Source organism: Lagopus leucura, unplaced genomic scaffold, assembly GCF_019238085.1.
Source record: "Lagopus leucura isolate 7727_CA_CO unplaced genomic scaffold, USGS_WTPT01 Super-Scaffold_1, whole genome shotgun sequence".
Classification (NCBI taxonomy): domain Eukaryota; kingdom Metazoa; phylum Chordata; class Aves; order Galliformes; family Phasianidae; genus Lagopus; species Lagopus leucura.
In genome coordinates, this window is record NW_024962250.1 from 33,204,665 (window position 1) to 33,228,722 (window position 24,058).

Here is a 24,058-nt window from a genome sequence, read left to right on the forward strand (position 1 = left end):
GACAGTTCCCTGGGGCTCTCACCATGATATTTCCCTGATGAACTGGCTGACAGTCCCCAAAAGCCAGAAACATGCAGTTGTTGGCTGATGGGAGCCCCAGTGCCCTGCAGCCCTGCTTGTGCCTCGCTCATTGAGAAAAGTCCTGGACTTCTTGATGATATCAATAAAGAAGAAAAACAAAGTCCTGCTCTCACCGGCCAATTTCAGATCTTCTCCAGAAGAGGAAGGAAACCTTTTTTTTTTTATCCTGCTAAAGCTCTGAGGATGGGTTTCTGCAGTGGGAGCTCTCATGGAAAATCCTCCAGGCCCTCCCTTCTGTAATGAAATGAGAACTCACTTATTCATTCCACACAGCATTTGAGATGTGATACTTGCTGAGTCTTTTTCACATCTGTGCAGGGCCCCATCACACACCCATCTCCTGGGCAGCAGCACCTCCTTCCAGGCAGTATTTCCTTGCTTTGCAGAAATGCAGCTTCCAAGCACCTGCCAGAATTTTCTTCATTATTAGTGCAGAACTCGCTTAAATTATGCTCTCTGTTTTCTTTTACGATTGCACATTGCCTGTGTTTGTCTTTCCTATGGCAGCATTGCTGCTCACACCTGGGGCTCACTGCAAGCCCTGGTGCTTACCACAGTTCCCTCACTGGGTTTGGGGTTTATTTATTTCAAGCTCTGTGAACAAACTGGTGGGGTGAATCCTTGTACTTTCTCTCCTGAATAACTTCACACTTCAAAAGAGGAAGAGGAGGAAGAGGAAGCAGGGACATAGTGCTTCTGCTTCAGCCATGGTGCTGGAGCAAAGTGGTTCTGAGGCACCCCAGAGGAGTCTCCCCATGCACATGGAAGCAGGAGCACCTAAGCCACTGCCCAAACGCTTTTCCAGATCCTAATCTTCTCCAGTTCTGGTTAAAGTTATCTTTATGAACCAGTAACTTTGCAGAACTTGTAGCAAAAGCCATGTGGACACTGCAGGATTCAAAGCTCAACATCAACAAATGGGAGATTCCTGCAGCTTCAATTGGGCAGTGTTCTTGGATGTTTTGACACATTGCCACATGAAAAAACTCACAATGATATAGATGGAAAAGGAATTGATGTTAGCAGCAATCATTTTTGAAATCGGATATCTCCAGGAGCATCTCCTCAGCTCTGGACCAGGCCCCAAGAATGAGCTGTCAGGGACTGACCCACTTGGCATGGGCTGACTCTGGGATGGGGCAGCACAGCCAAGGCATGAGCATGTGAGTGCAGGGGGAGTAGGGATGCATGAGTACACACCATGGCCGTGGAAACTGAGGAGAAATGGATTGGGCTTGAGGGTCAATTCACTGTGAGAAGGAAAAAAGAAAAATCACTCTTCTCTAAACTGAACAAATCAGATGTGGAATGAGGCTGGGTCGCCATGGAAACCCCCGGGGCAGCTGGGTTGTCACTTTTTGCAATGGCACCATGTTTTGTGAGGGGAAAGCCATAAGTGTTTGAAAGCCTGTGAAAGTGGAAGCTCAGACTATGTGTACAAAGCCCTTCAGAATGCACACAAAGAACTGTTCTTCGTTCTGCCCTAGTCTTGGGCTGGCTCCCACCCTCTGCCAACATTTGCAGAAATATGCAGGTATTTAGGGACACAGAGTTTGTACATCGCTCCCAGATCTGTATATCATGCCTACATCTCCCCTACCATGTCTGCATCCCTGTCAGCCTGGCATCTGGACACTAGTACCTCCTTGCCATTAAAATCTAACACTAATCAGTCTTATCTTAGTAAGATAGAGTGAAAACACTGACACCACTGTGTTATGAATTAGGAGACACATAAAAGGGAAAAAAAAGTCAAGTTCTTGTAGTGAAGGAGCTAAGAATGAGCTTGGCTTTCCATTAAAGCCAAGCTGCAAATCTCTCATTGATTATAGCTTGCAAGAATTGGCTACTGGATTGCAGCAGGTGCTTGCCACAGAATCCCCGACCACAGTCCTGCAGTATTTGTACTGTCACCTGGATTTGTCAGGTTGTCTCTTAATTCCCAATCCATCTTTTTCCATCTTTTCTGTTTTCTCCTCCCTGCCTGAGTTTCCTGGTGGGAAGGTCCCAGCCTTGTCTTGTCTACCAGCCTGCTGTAAGCCCCCAGGTTGTGCTGGTGATTCATTTGTTCTCACGACTGTGCCGGGAGGCCGAGAAGGAAATGAGGCTGGTGCTGCTTGGTGGAAGGTAATTTCCCAGTGCTTCCTCCAGATGGCAAGATCTTTTCAGGAACATGTGTTCCTGTTGATGGCAGGTCTGAACAACAGAACCGAGCGTGCCAGCTCAGCGTGAAGGCTGTCATAACCACAATGCTTCATGACTGCTGCTGTACCAGGAGATGGATCAGCAAAGACTGAGCCAGAGATAGCCCTAGGCACTGTTGGAGAAAAGAACAGGGCATTTCCTGCAGGATTTGCTTTTCTTTCTTTGTTTACTTTGAACAAAGAGCATGGGTTTATTTAGGAAGAGCCTCATGGACTGGCTGAGATGTCCCACAGCTCACTGGGGATAAGGTGGTGTCTACGTGCTGCCCACTGAACTAAGGACCACAAGGTTTTTAGCACAAAGTCCTCTGAATGCTCAACAGTGACACCTTGGTTCTGCCCAGAAAACATGCTCCCGATAACGAAGAGCTGCTACTGGTGGCTTGTAAACAAGAAGGATTTCTTGAAGGCTTCACTCTACAGGGACAATAGAGAGCAGGAAGGATTACATGTATTATACCATTACCCAGCTTCACTATTTTTTGGAACTTCATGACAATTGGTGCTTTTTTCCCTTTAAAGTCCCCTGTTGGAACAAGGAGACCTTCAGGTTTTCTTTTTAAAGAAAATAACCTCTCACAGATAGCTGGAGGGTTAGGACCCTTTAGCAAAATCGAAGTAAAATGGTAAATAACTCTGGGGCACAATAAATTTTTAAATTCTCGTGAACTTCCATGGCAGACTCATGAATTTCTGCTGCCTTGTAGTCAGCATCTGGTGGGGACTGGGGTAACCTAAACTACAGGGTGTTGGGATCCACAGGCTGTGTTTATCAGCAGCCTGGGGAGTCCTGCTGCTGGCTTTGATTTGGAAGAGCTGGTAGCTCCCAAGAGGGTCTGATCCCACAAGCAGGGTCTGTGAGTTGGTGGCATAGGACCCCAGCCAGAGCCAACCTGCCTGTGCAAAGAAATATCCTGTAAGTGTCTGGCAGAGGAGATGACCAACCTGAACAGAAATATGTTTATTTGGACTTTGTGTAAGAAGGGGCTTTCCACACCTTGTCACGTGTTGATTAAAGAGCACTTTCCCTTTGTCCCCGTTGTTGCTCTGCCAAGTGCAGAAGTGCTGCTCACTGCAACCTTCCCCAGCCTGACAGGGCTGCCTCTGTCTGAAATATGGCTCAAATGAGAAGCTCAGTGCTGGACTGTGTAGATGAGGGGGATTCCAGGCAGGATTTCCTGCACCCAAATGATGCTATGTTTTGTCCCAAACAAAGGCATCCTGCCACCAGCCTGCCCTGCATTGTTCAACATCATTAAAGCCTTCCAGACACCAGAATGTTCATAGAATCATAGAATATCATAGAAGTTGGAATGGACTCATAAGGATCGCTGAGTCCAACCCCTGGCTCAACATAGGACCACCCAAACCCAAATCCTAAATCTGAGAGCACTGTCCCAACACTCCTTGAACTCCAGCAACTCGGGGCCATGCTCTGCATAGGCTGTTCCGTGCTCACAACCCTCTGATGCAGAGCCTGTCCCTCACCCCCAGCTGCCCCTCCCCTGACACAGCTCCATCCACTTCCCTCAGGCCCTTTCACTGTCACACAGAGCAGAGCTCAGCACCTCCACTCCCTGTGAGGAGCTGCAGCCGCCATGGGGCCTCTCCTCAGCTCCCCTGCTCTGGGCTGAGCAAACCCAGGGATTGCTGCTCCTCACACACCTTGCTCTCCAGACACTTCTCCATCTTTGTAGCCCTCCTCTGGACACGCTAATAGCTTTACATCCTTGTTGCTTTGCTTTGAGCTCCTTTCAGCATACCCAAAAGCTGCTGGGATGGAAGAATCCATGGCTAACAACCCCACTGATATTAGTTACCAAAGCAAGGAAAGGAATGAAAGGCTGATTGTACAAATGCATAGCTGCAGGCATAGTTCTCCTGGTCCTTCACCTGCACCTGTCAATTATTATTCAGATTGGGCCACTTGTGACCTCTAGAAGTGGGGCAGCACAAGGTGAAATGGGATGAAGCCATGCCCATGCATCAGCACTGGGCTACACCTGAGTCTTCACCCCTGGGGACTTCATCCCACACATGGCAGGACCAGGTTCCAGGTTGCTTCTCTCTCTGCTGCCCCATCGATTCCAGCTGCCTGAACCCGTCATTTCACCCCCAGCACAGAGCCTGCGTCACCACTCCCATCCTAGAGGAAATATTAACCCATATCTGGAGCTCGTCCAGCATTTCTCTTCCTCCTCTTCATTTCTTTTAACTGCACAAGTCATAGCGAAAGTGAAAAACAGCTCAGGTAAAGCTGCTAGAGGTGCTCAGCAGGAAGGTCCTAACCCTTCTTCCACTTCCATCTGTGCTTTTCCAGCAGACAGAGGAGGATGGCAGGAGGCCCCATGCATGCGACAGCCCCTCAGCCAGCGCTGGTGCTGCTGTGAGTGGGCCAGATGACTCATCCCAGTGCCTGCCCTGCCAGCAGCCTGACCACCACCACCACCACCACACCTCTCTGGTCTCCCACATGAAGCTGCTCTCCATTCTTCTGGACACCAGCTGGGTTATCTCAGCAGACAGGATCAGTGCCCGGGTGCGTATCCCTCCTTCTCCTTGCCTATGGGTTCCTCCTGCCTTGTCTCCTTGTTTCACACCACCGTAGCCAGCCTGCAAGGCAGGTTTCGAGCCTTCGGTCCCTTCCCTGCTGACCCCCTGGGAATGCGGTGCCCTCCTCTCCCTCTAACCCCACTGGTTAAGTATTTCTTCTGGGAAAGTGTTAGGCAGGGTCCAGGCCCTGCTGTACCATGAGCTCAGCCCACCCATGGGACTGTGCAGTACTTGCAGCTCATAACCTGTAAAATAATTGTATGCAGGGGAGTGGGAATACGGCCAGGCTCAGATAGGGAAGGCTGAAATGTAATTGTGGGGTCCTAACCTGTTTGTTGGCCATAACCATGTTTCAATCTTTGTCTCCTGTGAGCTGGACAGAACTAAGTCAGGCCAGGATGACCTCAAGGAATTTCCTGTGTAAAGATTTAAACTGATTGCTGAGCTGCCTTGAGCCTGCTGTGGAGAAATGTGCCATTGCCCATCCTCAGATCCCTGCAATGCATAGCATCTCTGTGACTGGGTCATGCTGGCTGGCGAGCTGACAGCCATGGAGGGTCAGGAAGGCTGCAGGGACCACTCACTGTGGGCATTCAGCAGCAGCCAGCTCGGGACTGAGCAGGGCAGGAGCAGAGTGTGACCTGCAGTTGCCATGTCTGCATCAGAAAGTGAGAATACCTTGCTGACATTCAGCCTACATGGCTGGAAATGCACCTAGAAGAAAGGAGGTAAAAACATGCCTTGTTGCCAGATGAAAATGTTATGTTTAACAGGCTTTGGCATCCTTGACATCCAGCAATTCGTTGGTGCTGGGCAACTAGCTGCCTTTTGCCTGATTTTAGGAGTTAGAGCTTTCCAGGACTAAAAGCAGAGCAGTACATGCACAAGGAGCTTAGAGAAACCATTTTGGTTATGTCAGGCTGAAACAACATTCTCCATCCTTGGATTAGGCACAGAAAAAAGTAGACCAGATTTTTAGTCCGTTGGAAAAGCAGTAGTAGCTCTTTAGAATCCTCTCATCTCACTCTGTGTTTTCATTCACTTCAGTGATTGCCAGCAACCTTTTTGGAAAGCCCTTCATTGAAAAACAGGATGAGTACAAATACAAAGGTGTATCTAAGGAGATCAGCTTTAGAACCAGACCCTGCAACAAATGATGTGGAGAAAGAAAAGATGGAAGTTGCTTCAGAGCTAGGCAGCCCAACTTGGAATGATGAGAACATGGGATTTATTGAAAGAGGTTTTAAAACCATGCTAAGCATTCGGAAATCAAAACGAAAGAATGAGAAAGAACAGGAAGGCACTGGCACCTGGAGAAGAAGACTACTTTCTTTTCAATTCCCCAAGAGCTCTGAGGAGAACAAAACTGAAATACTTGATGGTTTGGAAGAGATTGTTGATAAAACAGAAACAGAGCCCACTGAAGGAAAGCCTCTTTCAGGTAAGTAGTGAAATACATGCAGCCTTCAAGCAATTTAACTTATCAAGTCTTTGGCCCAATAGAGATGCTAAGAAAACTAGCATCCCATTATGGGGTAGAGACAACTGTCATCCTTTGCACAAACTCATTGGGGTGTTAGCTGGCTCAGCCTGGCAGGCCATCTGTCACTGGACAGGCTGCTATGTACTCTCCACTACCATAGTCTAACCATATTGATCACCTTCTTATGATCAACACATCTGTCGGTTCATGGACCAGTGGATGCAGCACACACCATCCATATCAGTCACCAATCTGCTGAGCACAGTTTGGGAGGTGTTTGTATGACAGCATCTGAAAATGCAATGTGGGCTATTCCTATTCATGCTATGCATCTTTTAGACTGCACTTGGAAGGTTATTGTGAAGCTTTGATAAATGGCCCCATTAAGTGAGGTTGTAAAATAAAAAGAAAAGGGTGATAGGCAGATGTGGCTGGCCATGAGAAATGCAATGAGTCAACAACATTCACAGATCCAAAAAGTTTCCACTGTTGCTGACCACAGAGTACTTCAGAAATAAGTGTTACTCTTACATGCTTCCTCAGTGTTAGATAAATGAGTCTTAGACCTGTCTTAGCAAAAGTTCAACACCCCAGGTGAGAACTACAATGACTTTGTTCTGGGTTTGTGCAGCGCTCCCCTCCATTTATTCAACGCTGAGGTGCAACAGTGCATCCAGGACTTGATCCTTCCTTAGCCTAAATTATTAGATAGAAATCCTTGGTTTGCTGCATCAGATGTCACAGGGATCAGAAGGAAGGGCTGAAGTTCTTTCCCTGCTGTACCATGCCTCACTTTGCCACAAGGTTTTTTTCTGCTTTGCATGGATATATTGTGAGGTTGGTGAGCTGGATCTGGGCCAAGGCTCATAAGCTTTGCCAGTTTGTTCTCAGAAGGTCACAGAGGAGAAGTGACGGGAAATCTTACCAGAGAGCCTTCTCAAGTCCTGCAGTACACAAGACAAGGAACTGCAGAAGTAAAACCAGGTCTGTGCCCAACAACTCATGATTGGCCTAAACAAAAGCAGCTCTGTCAGAAATGCATCCCATCCTGAGATAAATATGAGAAGTGGTGGAGACTCCATCACGTGCACCATTAAGCTACACAATGGTTAATTGCCTTTCAGTTGTCTTCCTCCAGTTACCAGCTGGCTGATCTTGTATTCCTGAATTAAAGATACATTTTGCACCCAATATCACCTCCCTGAATAATTATCCTTGATAATGATTAAATGGTGTTTTCTCACTTTGATAAACAGAACAGAATGTATTCCTTTAGTCTGTCACTGCAAGATCTTGTGCAAACACAGGTTTTATATTAATTTTTCTAGAAGACAGTAAGTTAGTTGGCATAATGTTCCAGCCTTCTGAGCCCAGAAGTAGCTGTAGCTACTTAAAGGCACTCATCCAAGTTCTGTGCATTATATGCTGCATCAGTAGTTTAGTTATTAGTGTATTTCTACCTTCATACAGCTACTTCCACGCTGCACAGGTTATTTGGTGCATTTGTTATAAAATCTGTGTGCAGAAGAACCATGGGGCATAAATTATTGGTTATAGGCCAGGCCTTCATCTCTTCTTTGAGTGCTAATTTTTCCCTATCGCTTCATATATGTGCGCAGCAGAGGCAGTAGCCCCTCACATCTAAATAATACCCTTTCCCTCCTGCTCTTTAAAATTCACCCTGTGCCCAGCATCACAGCTGGATCTCCTGTTCTGAGCACCTGTTACAATGCTGGATGTGGCGAGAGCTTCTCATAGCACCTCAGCAGTGCTCTTGGAGTTCCACAGCCCACAGCATTGGTGGCAAATAAGCTGCGGTTCTTAACCAAGCTTAGTTTGGAGAACGATGTGGGAAACTCAGTAGACCTCAGGCACTTTGATGGTAACAGTATTTGATGCTTTCCCTCCTTGTAGGGAGGAGGTGTGGAAAACCCAGACAAGGCCTGAGCTCCAGGAGAAAGCACCTGCATTTTGGGATGCCTCTCCCAATGCATGCACCTCCCCAAGCCACAGGGCCAGCAGTGCTGGGAAATCACACGTTGCTGGTGAGAGGCAATGCCAGGCACCTGACTGTACCTATGGTGAATGACCAGGTCACCGGAACCTGCAGGGTCCCAGGAGTGTGAGCTCCACATTCCAAACATACTTTATTGTTTTTCCATTTCCTTCTAAGCGTCTGGAGTGGATGAGGGGCATTTTTCTGAGGCTGTTCGCTGAGTTAGGCACAGGACAGCCACCATTAAAGTGATTTTCTTTAACCTTTGTCAACATATCTGGTATAGCTACTGATAGTGCCCCAGTGATGGTTGGCAAAAAAGAGAGACTTTTAAAATTAATAGAAGATGACGTAACTACCACTGCCAGCTCATGTCTGATGAAATATCACTGCATCAGACATCAAGAAAATTTAGAAGTGAAAGCTTCAACAAGGGATCACAGAATCACAGAATTACAGGGGTTGGAAAGGACCTCAAGAGCTCGTGAAGTCCAACCCCTCTGCTAAAGCAGGCTCACTACAATAGGTCACACACGTAGGCATCCAGACAGGTCTTGAATATCTCCATAGGAGACTCCAAAACTTCTGTGGGCAGACTGTTTCAGTGCTCTGTCACCCATATCATAAATAAGTTCATCCATATGTTATTACAAAACATCCTATGTTCAAGTTTTTGGATAACGTGATGCAAATTGTCATCAAAGCTGTGAATTTCATGAAGTCCAAAGGGCTGAATCATCACCAATTCTAAGAGATCTTTAAAACTATTGATGCTGATTATTGGGTCATCATTTACTTTTCTGAAGGAAGGTGGCTAAGTTAGAGGAAAATGCTAAAAAAGACTTTGTGATTTCCAAAAGTGAAATCAAGCCCTTCATGGAATCAAAAGGAAAATTTGTGGCAGAACATGAAGATTAAAAATGACTCACAAATTTCTGGTGGATTTGACCACTCATTTAAATCAGTTAAATGTGCATCTTCAAGGTGAAAATCAACTTATCCATCCTATGTTTGAAGCCATAACAGCATTTGAAATAAAACTTAAATTATGGCAAATAATTTCAGGCATTTTGATACACTGGCCAACCACAGTTCTGTGAACAGTGGAAAATATGCTGCCATGCTTTCTGTTTGTATAAGGAAGTCTGAGAATAAGTTTCAAGATTTCCCCTCAGAGTATCATTTTCTGTATAATTGTGATTCCATTTTCAGTTAGTATAAATACATTACCTGTAAATTTTCAAATGGAATCCATAGAGATGCAATCAGAGATGCAATCAGACATTCAACTCAAATGAAAATTTGGTCATGTCTCTTTACCAGACTTTTCTATCTTATCAGAGAAATATATCCCTCACTGCACAGCTATGGCTTAACATGTCATCACAGCATGTATATTTGTGAACAATTATTGCTAAGGATGAAGCATAGGAAAAGTAATATTGCATCAAAAATCTCTGATGAGCACCTTGAGAGCTCACTGAGAACTGTGGGCACATCAGCCTGATGCATTATTTTCACAAAAAAAAACAAGGTTAAACATCTCACTAGTTTTATGCTTTTATTGCTGTTTTTTATAACAACAACAACAACAAAAGCACATTAAAAAATAAGTTTTGTTACTTATACACACTAACTTTATTATGTATTTTAAATATGGCACAAGAAAATTCCTGTTCACTCAGTGCAGCTCAGGCAAGCCAAAAGTTTGGACACCCAAAGCTCAGCCCTCAGAAATGCATGAGCCAGTTTAGCCATGATGGCAGTCAGGGATATCTCTCAGTTCTTTACTATGAGCATGGTGAGGTGCTGGAACAGGCTGCCCAGAGAGGTTGTGGATGCCCCGTCCCTGGAGGTGTTCAAGGCCAGATTGGATGGGGCCTTGGGCAGCCTGGTCTGGTATTAAATGGGGAGGTTGGTGGCCCTGCTTGTGGTGGGGCGGTTGGAGATTCATGACCCTTGAGGTCCCTTCCAACCCTGGCCATTCTGTGATTCAGGAAAACTTATACACTGTGGAAGACACAAAAAATCAGGACAGGAGGGAGCCCTGGTTTAGCCCAAGGTTGCATTTTAACTGGAACATTCCCAAAATATCAGGAACATCCCCCAGGCCAGAGTCTTGATATTGTGGGAACGAAGAGCATCTCTGCTAACAGGAATCCTGCTGGGAGTATATATAAAGAGCTGTTCCCGCTGCCAGTCCCACTTTGGCTTCAAATTAGCAGAGCCAGAGGCAGTCTATGCAGCATGAGATCCCAGCACAGCCTTGTTAGCCACTGCTTGAGGTTCACCTGCAGGGCTATGATCAATTCTTTTTTGTATTTCTAGTGTCTGAAACAAGCAGTTTAAAGATAAGGTTCTGATTTTGCAGTAAGCGGCTGCTCAGAGCAGTCCTGCACATCTTCCTGTGGGATATCTTATCTTTCTATTGGCCTGTCCAGCATCTAGCACCTGCTTTGTCCCGACCTCTTTCTCCTCTTCTTTATTCAGTAATGGAAATCAATGAACTTATTCAGAAAAAGCAACTTCTGGAAGCATTTGCAAGCATCAAGTACATGGAAGATGAGACGATAGCAGAACGGGACGCAGACAAATACAAGGATAACCCCCAGGAATTTTTGAGGAAAGCCAAGGATGTGGATTTACTTTACAGCTCTATCACAAGCATGATCCAGTCCATCGTGGTGGGAACACTGGAGAACCACACAGTGGAGGAGTCCACACTGACCTCCCTGGTGACATTAATTGCCCGTGAAGAGGCAGCTCATCCTAATACAGGCAATGCTGCTGATCCTGGGTCAGACTTGCTTGGAGCACCCAGAAAGTGGAGGGAGGAGTGGAGGGAAGCTGTTAATGAGGGCACTAGAAAGAGAGTTCTGAGCATACCCATGGCATCAAAGGAAGAAGAGAAAGCCTGGCTTGATCTCCACTTAAGTTTTCTCCAGAAATACCTGCTCGAAGACTTACTGAAAATCAAGTCATCAGTAAAAAAGTGCTACCCAGAGGAGTACCGGGTGTGTGAAGTGTATGTGGAGGCTTTTCACAGTGCCATCGCCTCACACTTGCAAGATCTTTCCCAGAGACCGCTGGAGTTCAGTGAGCTCTACTCCTTGCTTGACTGGGTGGCCAACATCTACCACAGGTAAGCTGCTGCCTTCACCACACATCTCAGCCTCCTTCCAGAGTGACAAGCTGCTAGGAAGCTTCAAAACACACAGTTATTTTTGGTTTTCTAAGCAAGCAGAGACATAATTGCTTATTTAGTAGAGACAGATAACTAGACTACTGACAGGTGGGCACAAAGGTTTGAGAATAAAACACTCACTGTTTCTCACAGATCTGTTTCCTCGGTTCCTCCTCCCTCTCCAAGCTACTGTTCTCACACATCAGGAAGCTCACCTCCTCACTTTCTGGAAATGTTTTGCCAGGTCCAGCAGTTGCTCAGTGACTTTTCCAGGCACAGGAAAAGACCTGTGGTGGAACTCTGCCTTCTTCCTGTTTAATTAAAACCACCGTGCATTTGGAAATAATCCTTATTATATACTCAGGGGTCATAGCCAGCTTGAGGAGTTGCCAAGATACCACTATGAGGAGTTAAACACATTAAAACAGAGAATCATAGAATCATTTGAGTTGGAAGAGACCCTTAAAGTCATGTAGTTCAACTCCCCTGCAATGAACTGGGACACCTACAGCTCAGTCAGGTCCAGCATGACCTTGAATGTCTCCAAGGCTGTGGCTCAGGGCTCTTGGTTGATTGGATGGGAAGTCCATGATTTCCATAATTTCATATATTTGAAGCTTTCCATAATTCAGCAATGCCCAAAATATGCTGGGAGCTGCATGGACATATCAAACAACATCCTTAGGGTAGACTGGGTTTGAGGAGTAAAGGCAGGAGTTCTTCACAGTAGCTGTGCTTTTCAGCATTGCCTTCTTTTGAAGCAAAAGGAGAAATCTAAGATAGGTACCCATGGGAAGTCATGGCATTGCGTGTCTTCAGTTGTTCACCAGCTTAGACCACAGCCCATCACCTCAGCCTCAAAGACTAAAATCCAGCAGGAATACACAGTATGGTGGGAAGGAGGAGTGAGGCACCATCCACAGGAAATGAGTTTGTTAGTAAGTATTCAAGAACAACCATGTCAGAACAAAATCATGTCTACCACAATATACACTTCTAGATGGTCTCCAGGAACTAAATAGATGCCCAGGGTGGAACAAACACAAACCAACTGGCTCATCCTAGACTAATGAAAAAGGAATGAAGGTAGGAATACCAGCACTGTGCCTTACAGTGGCTGAAATGAAATGTGCGGCAGAGCAGGGCAAGCAGCATTAGCCTGCTTAGAGCACTCCTGCTCTACAGTAACTTTTGGCTTGGGAACATTTGCACCACAGGTGGTCAACAGATTTCTTCTGTAAACCTCCCATTTGTTCCTAAAATCTTGTTTATGGTGAGGTGAGCCTGGTGACGTGTGTGTAACCCTTTCAGCAACATGGCATTGGATGACCAACTCTTTGGACAGGAATGCTGTGGGAGTAATGCTTGCAGGAGTCAGGGGAAGAAGTGAGTGTCAGCAGCCAAGTTCTGCAGCCCAGTACAGTGTCCTCACCATATTTCTCTAACTTGATGTAAAAAATATATTGAGAGCTTGCAGCTGTTTAGAGCACTGCTTGCAATCGCTTTGCTGTGTTGGATTGTTTCCATTTCACTTTCTCATTCTAAAAGAACTTCATCCTCTTTTGGACCCATCCCAAATTAGCAGGAATTACCTGGCCCAAGCTCATTGTCAATGCTACAGCTCAAACAAATGAAAAAAGAGAGAAAAGGGAATATGCTTCTTCGGTGCACATTTGAGCCAACCCTCTCGGTCATAGCAGAAAGTTCTTGCTATTTCCTTTGTGTCCTTGTGAAGAAGCAGCAGATTCTTGCAGCAGCTGGGCCAGTGTCATGGTTTCATGGTTTTCATCAGTATTCCACATCATAATACCATGCAGTGCTCTGGGAGTTAAAGAGTGCCAATGCCCCAGTGTACTGAAGTCCCTCTCCGGGAAACCTGAACCGTGACCACAGGAATATTGACTCCAGTTAGCTATCAGCAGGCTGAGATTTTTCTGCTGAGCCGTCATTCTGCAGTGGTTTGACCTTGCACAGTACAGTCCTCATTTGCCTTGGATCCAAACCCAGCTCTGCGCTCAGTGGTTTGGCTACAGGAACCCCTTTTCGGTGGTCAAGCAAGTGAACAGGCAGCATACAGAATAATGCCTTTGCATCTTTCTTCCTTGCTAACAGGTGATTGCTTGCAACTTATGCCCTGCATCAAGCAAGTTCGTGAATATTTTCCTCTTCTTCTCCACAATCATCACAGTGAAAGATGCAGTGTGGTCTGCTGGCAGATCACAGGGGCAGCATGCTCAGTTGCACAGGCTAATAACAGGTTTCTTGCCGTGCAGAGTGGAAGGCAGGCACTGCCTCCCTTCCCCTGCCCCAGCTGCCCCGCCTCCTCAGCACTGCGGAGGAAAGTGAGCAGAAGAGACACGTGTCACCTGTCTCACTTTGCACTCATCTGCTGTAGCTCGATGTCCACCCACTGCCACCGTGTGCAGAGGACACGTAGTGCTGGGACTGCCCGTGTTGCAGGCATGTGTGGGCTTCTCAAACGCTGTCCCTCACAGCCAACCCTGTCCTGCCATCTCCCTTTCCTATATGCAACCCACAGTGATAAAGAACTGGCAGATGCTTGCTGTGATGTGGCACTAGCTAGGGACATCAGCACTCAGCACACTGCTGCAGGAACTGCCTTGAAAGGCATTTCATAGAATCAGCTTTATAAGCTATAAGGGACCATAAGCAAATGAATCAGCTTCATGTTGTTTATTTAAAAATGTAAATTCTCATAGCACTTTTCATGTCCAAACAACTCAGAAGTCTCATGATTTCTAAGGTGGGCTGCAACTTTAGATCATTTTGATTTTGAATAATTAGGATTTTGAATAGCAAAGAAAGATTTTTTCGTTAAAGCTTGAAAACAAGCATCACAATTTAAGCTTTAAGTATATTTCTCACGGCTTAATAATTACGCAGCTCATGCCACATGAATATTCCATTGGCTTACTCATGCTCCAAAGCATGGTAATAATTTGTTCCAATAATTTGTTCCTTTGGATCTTTCCAGTGAACTCTTTCTTGGTCACTCTGATCTCAAACCAGAAGTTGAGACAAAAAATCTGTCCCTGCTGCTAACAACAGCGGACTGGGATAGACTGAATGATGATTACATCACTTCTGTAAAGGTAAGGTCCTTTCCCTTGTATCCATGTGTCTCTTGGAAGGGAACTGGGACTATGGCCTCCCAGGCAGAGGTTTCTCATTGCTGTATTATTACAGAATCATAGAATTGTTTGAGTTGCAAGGGACCCTTAAAGGGCATCCAGTCCAACCCCCTGCAGTGAACAGGGACAACTGCAGCTTCATCAGGTGCTAAGCTTGGCTGTCTCCAGGGACAGGGCATCTATCACCTCTCTGAGCAACCTATTCCAGAGTTTTATCACTCTTAATGTAGAAAATGTCTTCCTTATATCCAGTCTAAATCTCCCCTCTTTTAGTTTGAAATAATTTCACCTTGTCTTATCACAACAGACCCCGCTAAACAGTCTGTCTCCTTCCTTCTTGTAACTCCCCTTTATGATGTACCATGGTGTTGAGTCCTCTCAGCACCACTTGAGAACAACCCTTTAGTTAACAGCAAGTGTCCACAGTAATGCTGGGGCCAAAGAAGGCCACCTAAATCCAGGCCTGCACGTGGGTAGTGGCAGGTGTAGACCCACTATGATGGTACCAGACCCACAGAGCATGGCAGGGGCACACTGCTGTGCTGCTTTGCAGGAAAGGCACTGCAAAGATAAGCATGAAGAATTGTTAGCTGCTGGATTTAGAGCATGTGAACTCCTACAGCACGGCTGAACCATGCTGAGCCATGTGCGACTTTGGGCATGTCCCCAGCAGAGGACTTCTCTGTGCTTCACCTCCTTGCAGGAAGCCCCCACAGCAGATATCCTTCTGCCAATCCTTGGCTGATACTCTTGTACTATTGTTTGGTGGACTCAGACATTTTCCTTTTATAAAAATCATTTCTGAAATAGGTTTCATTTCAGAATTTTCTCAAGGTGAGCTCAAGGTACCAACTGAATGAAATCAGTTTTGCTCTGTTGTTTTGGTAAGGGCCCTTTTGTTTCACCAGCAACAAGGCTGATTTATCAGTCAGGGCCGAGCACTTACGCAAGTGCTGTGAGCCAGAAAGAGCTGGTCTGATCCTTCAGCCTGACCTTGTGCCTAACATGTGCTAGAGGACTTTGCAATGAGCTACCACTCAGTGGTAAAGCAGCTGACTGAGCTACCACTAGGGCAGGCAGTTGGGATTTTTTCCAAGCAAACACCGCAGGCTAAGTAAATGATCTGGAGGTTTAAATACCTTTCCTGCAAAGTAATAGTATAAATCTTCCTGCCAGAGGAGTCACTCATCTCAGTTTGGGAGTACAGTGTCCCAGGCATCTCCAGGTTTTTCCTGAGATCCTGTGTAGACTGAAAGGTTCTGTACCAAGACTCCCTATTTTTCGCATAGCTCACATATGCTGATACGTAAAACATCATATGTCAGCTCTGTGCTGGGAGCCTTCATTGCAAAGCAGCCACTGAGGGGAGCCAGAGGGAGGGAGGGAGGTGCCCTGGGGAGTGCAGCGCTTGATTGTTGAGCCATGTTGGTCCCCTCCATCACCACTGCCCTGGCGGGACAAGCCCCAACCCTGCTTATCCCCTTATACCCACCAGCTGCTTCACCCATACTTGGATCTATCTGCTGATATGCATTCTTCCTTCCCATATTTACCATTTAGGATAAAATCAAGAGCTATTTTGGAAACATCCTGATGCTGGAAGTGACGGAAAAGTGGGAGAAGGAAGTTCCCCCAGAAGTGAAGGATAACCTGTACCAGTCCTCGCTTTCCTTTGACATTCAGACGGTACTTAATGAGCATGAGCACAGCACGGGGTGCATGGTGGTGGCTCCCAGTGCTGCCATAATGGATGTGAGTCACGCGCTCACTGAATACATTAGAGCAGAAAATGCCATTTATTACAACTTTTAGCTCTGCCGCTTGCCTTCTAGCTGCAAATTAAACCTGCTGTCAATTGTGTCAGCAACATAATAGGCAACTGATTTTAAAGTCTTTAAATCTCTTTGATTAGGAAAGAGAAAGAGGGGAAAAAGAAAGGCAGAAAGAAAAGGGTTGTTAGAAAAACCCCTTTACTGAAAGAGCAACTTTGTCCCAGGGCTGCGGCTGCCACACAGGTTTGTAGGCAGGGACAGCCACTTCAATTTAAACAGCACAAAAAAAAAAACAAAAAAAACAAAGGCTCCTGCTAGCTCTAGGGCCCATAGAGTAATAAATCCAGGAGGGGGTTGTATTCATTTTCCTCATTTTAAATAGGGTTTAGTCATTTCAATTAAATAATAATAATTAAAAAGAGAGAGAGAGAGAGAAATAGGAAGAGAAAGAAAGAAAGAAAATCAAAGAGTTGGCTGCTACCGTGACTCATTTCTATGGAATACTATTGCATGTTGGTTAATCACCAGGTAGGGTGATCTGAGCTGGACCAGCAGACGGGTGGGATGCAGCCAAACTCTGTTGAGTCAAGTGAAGCCAATGCAGTGGGAATCAGGAAGGGCTGGAGCACAGAGGGGGCATGGCTTAGCCCCAAGTTGTGTTGTGTTATGTTTGTCCCATTCACTGGAGCTTTTCCTTGCCATTTTCTAGATCATCGGGGAGCACATGAAGTTGTCTGAAGCCATCAGTAAAAAGCTGAAAACAAAAACTCTTGAGCTGTGCCTGGCTGAGCTGCATGAATTCATACCAAGGTCATACTCGCTCTGGGCAGTGCATTCCTTTCAAATTAGTTGGTAAAAACCAAGGGAAAAAGTTCATGCACTGGGCTGAATTCTGGCTTGGAGCAGGTGTAAGTCTGCACTTGGGAGCCTGACAATGAGCAAGCTGCAAACAACTTGGAGGGTGTCATAAGTAGACTTAGATGGGACTATTGTAAGTCCCAAGATTTGAGGCTGATGCTCCAGGAAGGAGCCTGGAAAAGGACTGTAGTCCCATCTGCCCAGGACCTTTGCTGCATTGGACACAGATCATTGGCAGCAGCAGCCACCAGCAAGCAGCATCTAAAGAATCCCAACCCCAAAGGCTGCTTGCCCGAAATATCCCCTAATTGTCCCTCATACGGGGGAGCTCCTGCCAAGAGGGTTTTTGACTAAATGAAGGCATAGGCTCCCCAGAGAAGCTTTGATCTCTCCTCCTCAGAGGTCACCAAAAGGTCTGGATGTGGTCCTGGACACCCTGCTCTGAGTGGTTCTGCTTGAGCAGAGGTTGGACCAGATGTACACAGAGGTCCCTGCCAACCTCATCCATTCTGTGATTTTGTGATTTTCCTGCATCCCATGGCTATGGGCAAACACAGCCGATGGGACCTTGGGCAAATTATCTCAGGTTCAGAATGACAAGTGAGCTACGTTTGAAATAACAGTTTTCTTCTTGGGTGTAGTCCCTGAGTTATGTCTCCAGACTTTGAGATGCCCTGGGGATTTCCCCAGGGAAGATTTGGGCTGGCAGATGAAACACCCCAACCCCCCAGCACCACTCTGCATGCCCCTCCATGCTGGGAGGGCCGCATTTTGAAGAGGCCATAGCATAGTGGGAAAGAAAGGACGTTCAGCATGAATCAACTCTGAGTGAGACTAAAAATAATTTTGCATTAACCTTTAGAGTTTCACTCCTCCGGCAGGCGCTGAGTGGGTAGTTTGCTAATAGATGCTTTGCTGAGGTGCATGTGGGGGAGAGCAAGCTCTGCCTGCTTAGATCGTGAACTTGGGGCATGGCAGGTGTTCAGAATATGCTATAGGCAACACTTTCTCTTTCAGACTCTCATGTCCCAACTTGTTTATGATATCTTGAGTGAGCAGAGCAGTTCAAACCAGCTATTTGGCTTTATAGAAGCAATGCAGTACTTATTGATGTAAAGCGCAAGCCAGGACAGTAAAGGCTCCTAGATGAAAGACTCACTGAAACTTAAGCTTTTTCTTAGACAACCACAAGGAGCGAGTGTTGAGGCTGCTCCAAGCAGCTTGCTTTGGGCTGCCAAAGGAATGGAGCCTGGGCAAGCGCACACAAAGCCTGCCCCAGCCTGCAGCCTCCTGTACAGTGGGGTCCTGGGTGTCAGAGCCAAGGAGCTGGGTTCCTAGCAATGGTATCTTGCTTAGTTCAGCTTCAGCTTCTGTTGTAAAATGTGCTTAGGAGGACATAACCTGCACTTCTCCAAAAGCCAAAGGTATGGCTGCGCAGGTCGACAATATTGCATATCCCAGCCTCCCTCAGAGCAAGAGAAAGTCAGGGATTTCACTCAGAATCTCTCATGTGCAGACATCCTTGGAATTTCTCCAAATCTGTGCTGATTATACATTCAGGCAAGCATACCCCTAACCAGTAATTACCTGCTATGTATTCCCCTCTAATGCACTTGAATTTTAAGACAACTGAAAAAAAAAAAAAAAAAAAAAAAGTCCATATAAGCAGAGAGGTTGGGCCAGCAACCAGTGTCTTCTGACATCCCACGCACACAATGTGAGCAATGCTCTGCTGCTTGCTCTGTTCCCATTGCCGACAGCATCCTCTGCATTTCTCCTGCAGGTTCGGGGAGGAGTTCCTGGAGTGGAATGCAGTCCATGACAGCCCCATATTTGCACCCTACTTTGCTGCCTACATCAACAGCTTCCATGACCTCTTGTAAGTCCTCATCCCCTCTCCTTTTAGGGGAGGCGAGGGATGGAGAGGAAGAACCAAATGGCATCAGGATGGAGTCAGCCAAAAAGGATGCCCAAGGGGTACTGCAGGACAGGCTGGAGATGCAGGGATACATTGGATTTGGGGGAGCTGCGCTGGGGTGCCCTAGCCTAATGCCCTCCTCTCAGCCTGGGCATGGGAGCTGGGAACTCTGCCTCTCGTCCGCTGTCCACCTCACGGGGGGGATGTTCTCTAAGAGATGCAGATGCAAAGTCAGCTCACTTGGGCAGAGGGGTGAAGAGAGAAGTGGGAATGAATGTGGCACTTGCCTGTTAGACTCATTTTCAGCCTGCCATTCTAGCCAAGAGGAAGATTGCCTTTTTGTATGTCTATATTTTATTATATATATAATTAGTAACACAAACCCAGCCTGCCTGCTAAGTTCGGCGCTAGGCTGGAGGAAATCCCGCGAAAGCACAACCTGCAAACAAACCGACACTATCGCCGGGCGGGCTCTAGGTGGCACGGCGTCCCCAGCGATGCTCTCCGCTGCCTCTCCCCGTTCCCTCCAGTTCCCCCTCCTGGCAGGAAGAGGAGAAGCCAACGACGAGCACGGGGTTGGCAGGTGCTGGCAGTTGCTGGACTGCGTGTGCCCCAGCGTCAGAACCTGGGGTCCCAAACAGCCCATCTGCTGGGAGCTCAGTGATGGGGCTCCTATTCCTCTCATTTTGGTTGTTTTTCTGTGAAATCCCTGTCTGGGCAGTCTCAGACATAGAAACAACCTGGTGTGCTCTGAGGCTCAGAAATGAACGTGGCACATAAAGGGTGTGCACGGGATCACAATTATTTTGGTGGTGCCGCCTTGGTTCCTATGGCCCAGAAGGGAAACCATATCCTGGGTTGTATCAAGAGAAGTGTGACCAGCAGCCTGAAGAAGGTGATTCTGCCCCTCTGCTCTCGTGAGACCCCAGCTGGAGTACTGCATCCAGTTCTGGGGTCCCCAACACAAGAAGGACATGGAACTGTTGCAGCAGGTCCAGGGGTGGGTCATGAAGATGATCAGGAGGCAGCAGCACCTTCCATATGAGAACAGGCTGAGAGAGTTCATGCTCTTCAGCTTAGAGAAAAGGTTCCAGGGAGACCTTACAGCAGCCTTCCAGTACCTGAAGGGGCCTAGAGGAAAGCTGGAGAGGGACTTTTTACAAGGGCATGTAGTATGTATGAGGCACGTAGAGGACAAGGGGAAATGGCTTTAAACTGGAATAGAGCAGATTTAGACTGGATATTACGAAGAAATTCTTTACTGTGAGAGTGGTGAGACACTGGAACATGTTGCCCAGTGAGGCTGGGAATGCTCTTCCCTGGAAGTGTTCAAGGCCAGGATGGATGGGGCTGTGAGCAACCTGGTCTAAAAGGAGGTGTCCCTGCCTATAGCAGGGGGTATCTGGAGATCATTTCACTTAAGTGTGGCTCAAGTGAAAAAGCAACATGCTTGAGTAATTGTTCTGCATGTTTGAACTGTTATACCTGATGAGGAAATAGGTGTTTTTTAGTGCGCACTTACTCATTTGTGATTAAATTGGATTGCGTAAAACAATTCAGTATTTTGACCCCTTAAGAGTTTCCAAAAGGAAGTACTGGAGTTATAGAAGTTGAAAAAATGCCCAAGATACTGATCTGACTGAAATGCTTGGTTTATACCTACACACTAACCCCCCTGGTGTTCCTCTCCCTTTAGGTCAGGCTTAGAAACAGTGTTCCAAGTCAACACTGAAGAACTGCAAAAGATTTTGGCAGCTCTGACAAAGAACTTCAGAAATGTGTTTTTAAATAAATTAAGAACAAAAACACAGGTAAGTCTCAGCCACAAAATTCCCTAAACGTAAGCTGTATGGGCAGGACCAGTGCAGAAGCTGAGGGCCATTGCCCTCTACTTGACACATCAACTAGACCCAGTTGTGCTGCACTGTGGTCCCTGCAAAATGCGTCATGCCCAATGCACAGATCTTCCATTACCCAGAGGGACACTTCCAGAATCTGTGGAGTTTTTCACTATGACAATGGTATAGAACCAAAATAAAAGAGTATTCAGTGGTTTCCAGCTTCTCGGTCAAAGCAGTGAGGGGAACTTTACCCAGGGTGAAGTACTTGGAATTCAGCAGGGCAGCACTGACAGGGGTTTTTTTTCGTAACAAAAAGTCTCAATTTGTTAAAACTTTGTTTTACTCTCATTTATTCAGAGATCTACTATCATGGTTCATTATCAACCTCTGCCTAAAAGATACATCATAGCCTCTTGAGACAGAACAGGATATTTCCTGGTTAAAGTGATTTTTCCAGTCTGTTCCCATGGTGAAGAGAGATTGATTCTTTCACCATGAAGATGATAGAGCTCTGGTGTCTGCTTCTCTGGGCAAACTCATGCTAAGAGACCCAAAAGGCACAATGCTGTGATGTAGATTGTGCTTCCTAGGTGCTTTAGATCGGCTTTCTCAGCTGTTGGGAGCCACTGGCTCTGCTTGGAATAATGGGAGAGATGGGGAAAATTCAGCCTTTAGTGACGTTACTTTTCACTCATTCTAAATCACTTTCTAAATTAACAAGCATAAACTTTCAGAAACCAAGGCAGACACTCAACAAGAAGCCTCTGACCAAAGGCAAGCCTTCTTGACCAAGGGGACTTTCCAGTGACTACAGCATTTGTTTCGGAGCCTTAGGGGCAAACGAGGAAGGAGCCAAGCCAAGGCATTGAGCAAGAAAGCTGAAATGCCGTGAGAACTGAGAGCTGCCGAGGCACAGCGTTTCTAAACAGCCCTTCAGCAGGCTGGGAGCACAGCGGGGTGGAAATAATTGGGAATGAGATGGCCAGCAACACAGACAACAGACTTAAGACAGAGATCCTGAGTGCTAAGTGGAGAAAAGGACAATGGGGATGTGCTAGAGAAGGGATTTTTTAAACTTGTCCCATAGGGGAATCTCTTTTGGGTACCACCAGAATCCTTTAGCAGATATTTCCCTGTTTCAGTATGGAGTCAAATTAATTCCAGGGCAAGGGGAAGAGCCTTCTGGGCATATTTGGTCAGTGCACCTTGTATCCAGGACAGGTGATACACACAGCTGACCACAGTGCATTAAGTGCAGGATGCTCTCAGCTACCATCCTCCCACTGCCACATCAGAGCAGTGAGCAGAAGGAAAATCTCAGTGGGACCTTGCAGAGATACAGGGAGTGCAGACAGCCCCTACAGTCCATTGAGCAAGGGCCTGCTGTACTTCCTTGTGGAGACACAGCTGTGGCTCACTCCCCATGAAAAGCCAGGCAGATTGTTAAGTTAATGGAAATGTTAATGAGCAAAGAGATAGTTGGCATCAAGAAACCATTTGGGCTTTGGATTACTTGAAGCAATCCTTGAGCCTGAAATAAGAACATAGGATGAGTGTCCAGATAACAACTTAAAGCATTTCCCAATGGTTCCTGTCTAGTTAGGGATCCAACTAGTCTGAATATTCCCAGTGATACTATTGAGTTGGTCTTTTTTCAGCCACTCCTCAAGAAAATCCTAACCAAGGACTGGATTTTGGCAAGAGAGAAGCCAAACTCACTGGCGGCAGCAGTCTCGCAGTTCTCAGAGCACCTGCAGCACACAAGGCAGCCCCTGGGACAGGTATGTGACTGCTCCCACACCAGGCACAGTGATTCTGTGGGGCACTGCTTTCTCTTGCAGGTTGTGGCCCAACCTGCAGCCTTTTTTCAGCAGCAGGGGCTGTTTAGAACCATGGGCACTGCTGGAATAGGAGCGTTCAGCTGTCATCCAGCATCCATGTGAGAACATGCAACATCTTTCCTTTCTGTGGGTTAAATATGGGTACTGATTTCTTTAAAGAGGAACAAAATGCATGGTGAACATCAGCACTGAACACTGTAACTGCATAAATCACAAACTCGTATGCCTTTATATGCTCCCTTCACATCTGTGCAGTTGTGAAATAAATGGGTACATAGCAACAGCTTTATATTTAAAATCTGCAATCACCATCAAAACCTACTTCTAAAACAATCTTAAATATCTCCTGTTATTACTGAGGAGCCAAGCTGCCAACATATAGTCATGGCTATTTTAAAGAGTATTTCTGTGGCATTCCCACTGGTATTTCCTCAGCCCTGTGTCAAGCACGGGGCTGTGAGCATTTCCTGTACACCCTCAGCTGCAGTTAAAGAACTGAGGATTCCCCTACCCTCTCTCCCTTATTGCCATGACCTTGCAAAGGAACCGTGGAAAATACATTATATTTGTTTTTTCTTAAAACAGGAACTTCTACGCCATGTTCATAAGTACGTGGTAAGGGAATATATTGTGCAGATCATCAAACCCAAGAAGAAAATGAATGGAGAGAAACGGCAGCAAGTGAGCGAAAGGATAAACCAGGAAGCCAAAATCCTTAATAATGCTCTCATTGATCATGTACGTCAGCTCTGTCCTGGCATCCCCTGGCTGCCCCATTCCCATAGGTGCAATATCCTTATTTGACCCCATGGAACCAATACTGGAGGCTTTCAGAGAAGGGAAGCCTGTTAAAGTGCTTTAAACAGAACAAACAAGGTGCTCGGTCCAGGTTAACAGTGTGCATTTCTATCCTGGAGGTTACTCTGAGCATAGCTCACAGATCTCTAAACTTCTCAGAGTGGTTCTCATGCTATAGGACCACAGGCATCATTGTTCATGTTTTGTTGGGCCATGGGATGCCACTTTCCTCTGAAGGATCCCTGCCTTGGGTGCAGCTTATGGAGGTGATACCAGTGAGAATCCATCCCAGCACAGCCTGCATATGGAATATGATGGGGAGAAGGAATTATGGGATGGGATGGGATGGGATGGGATGGGATGGGATGGGATGGGAT

General features: G+C 46.4%; 1 protein-coding gene across 1 annotated transcript in view; it reads left to right on the top strand.

Annotated features, from left to right (window-relative positions):
• Positions 1-4,276: 4,276 nt before the first annotated feature.
• EXOC3L4 (exocyst complex component 3 like 4) overlaps positions 4,277-24,058 on the top strand; it is a 23,414-nt gene continuing 3,632 nt past the window's right edge. Inside the window, exons 1-10 of the mRNA XM_042868616.1 lie at positions 4,277-4,824; positions 5,886-6,279; positions 10,808-11,459; positions 14,497-14,614; positions 16,214-16,339; positions 17,135-17,235; positions 19,067-19,162; positions 20,898-21,012; positions 22,701-22,823; positions 23,469-23,621. Of these exons, the coding sequence (XP_042724550.1) occupies positions 5,931-6,279; positions 10,808-11,459; positions 14,497-14,614; positions 16,214-16,339; positions 17,135-17,235; positions 19,067-19,162; positions 20,898-21,012; positions 22,701-22,823; positions 23,469-23,621 (1,833 nt within the window). The 5' untranslated portion in view covers positions 4,277-4,824; positions 5,886-5,930. The remainder of the gene's footprint in view (positions 4,825-5,885; positions 6,280-10,807; positions 11,460-14,496; positions 14,615-16,213; positions 16,340-17,134; positions 17,236-19,066; positions 19,163-20,897; positions 21,013-22,700; positions 22,824-23,468; positions 23,622-24,058) is intronic.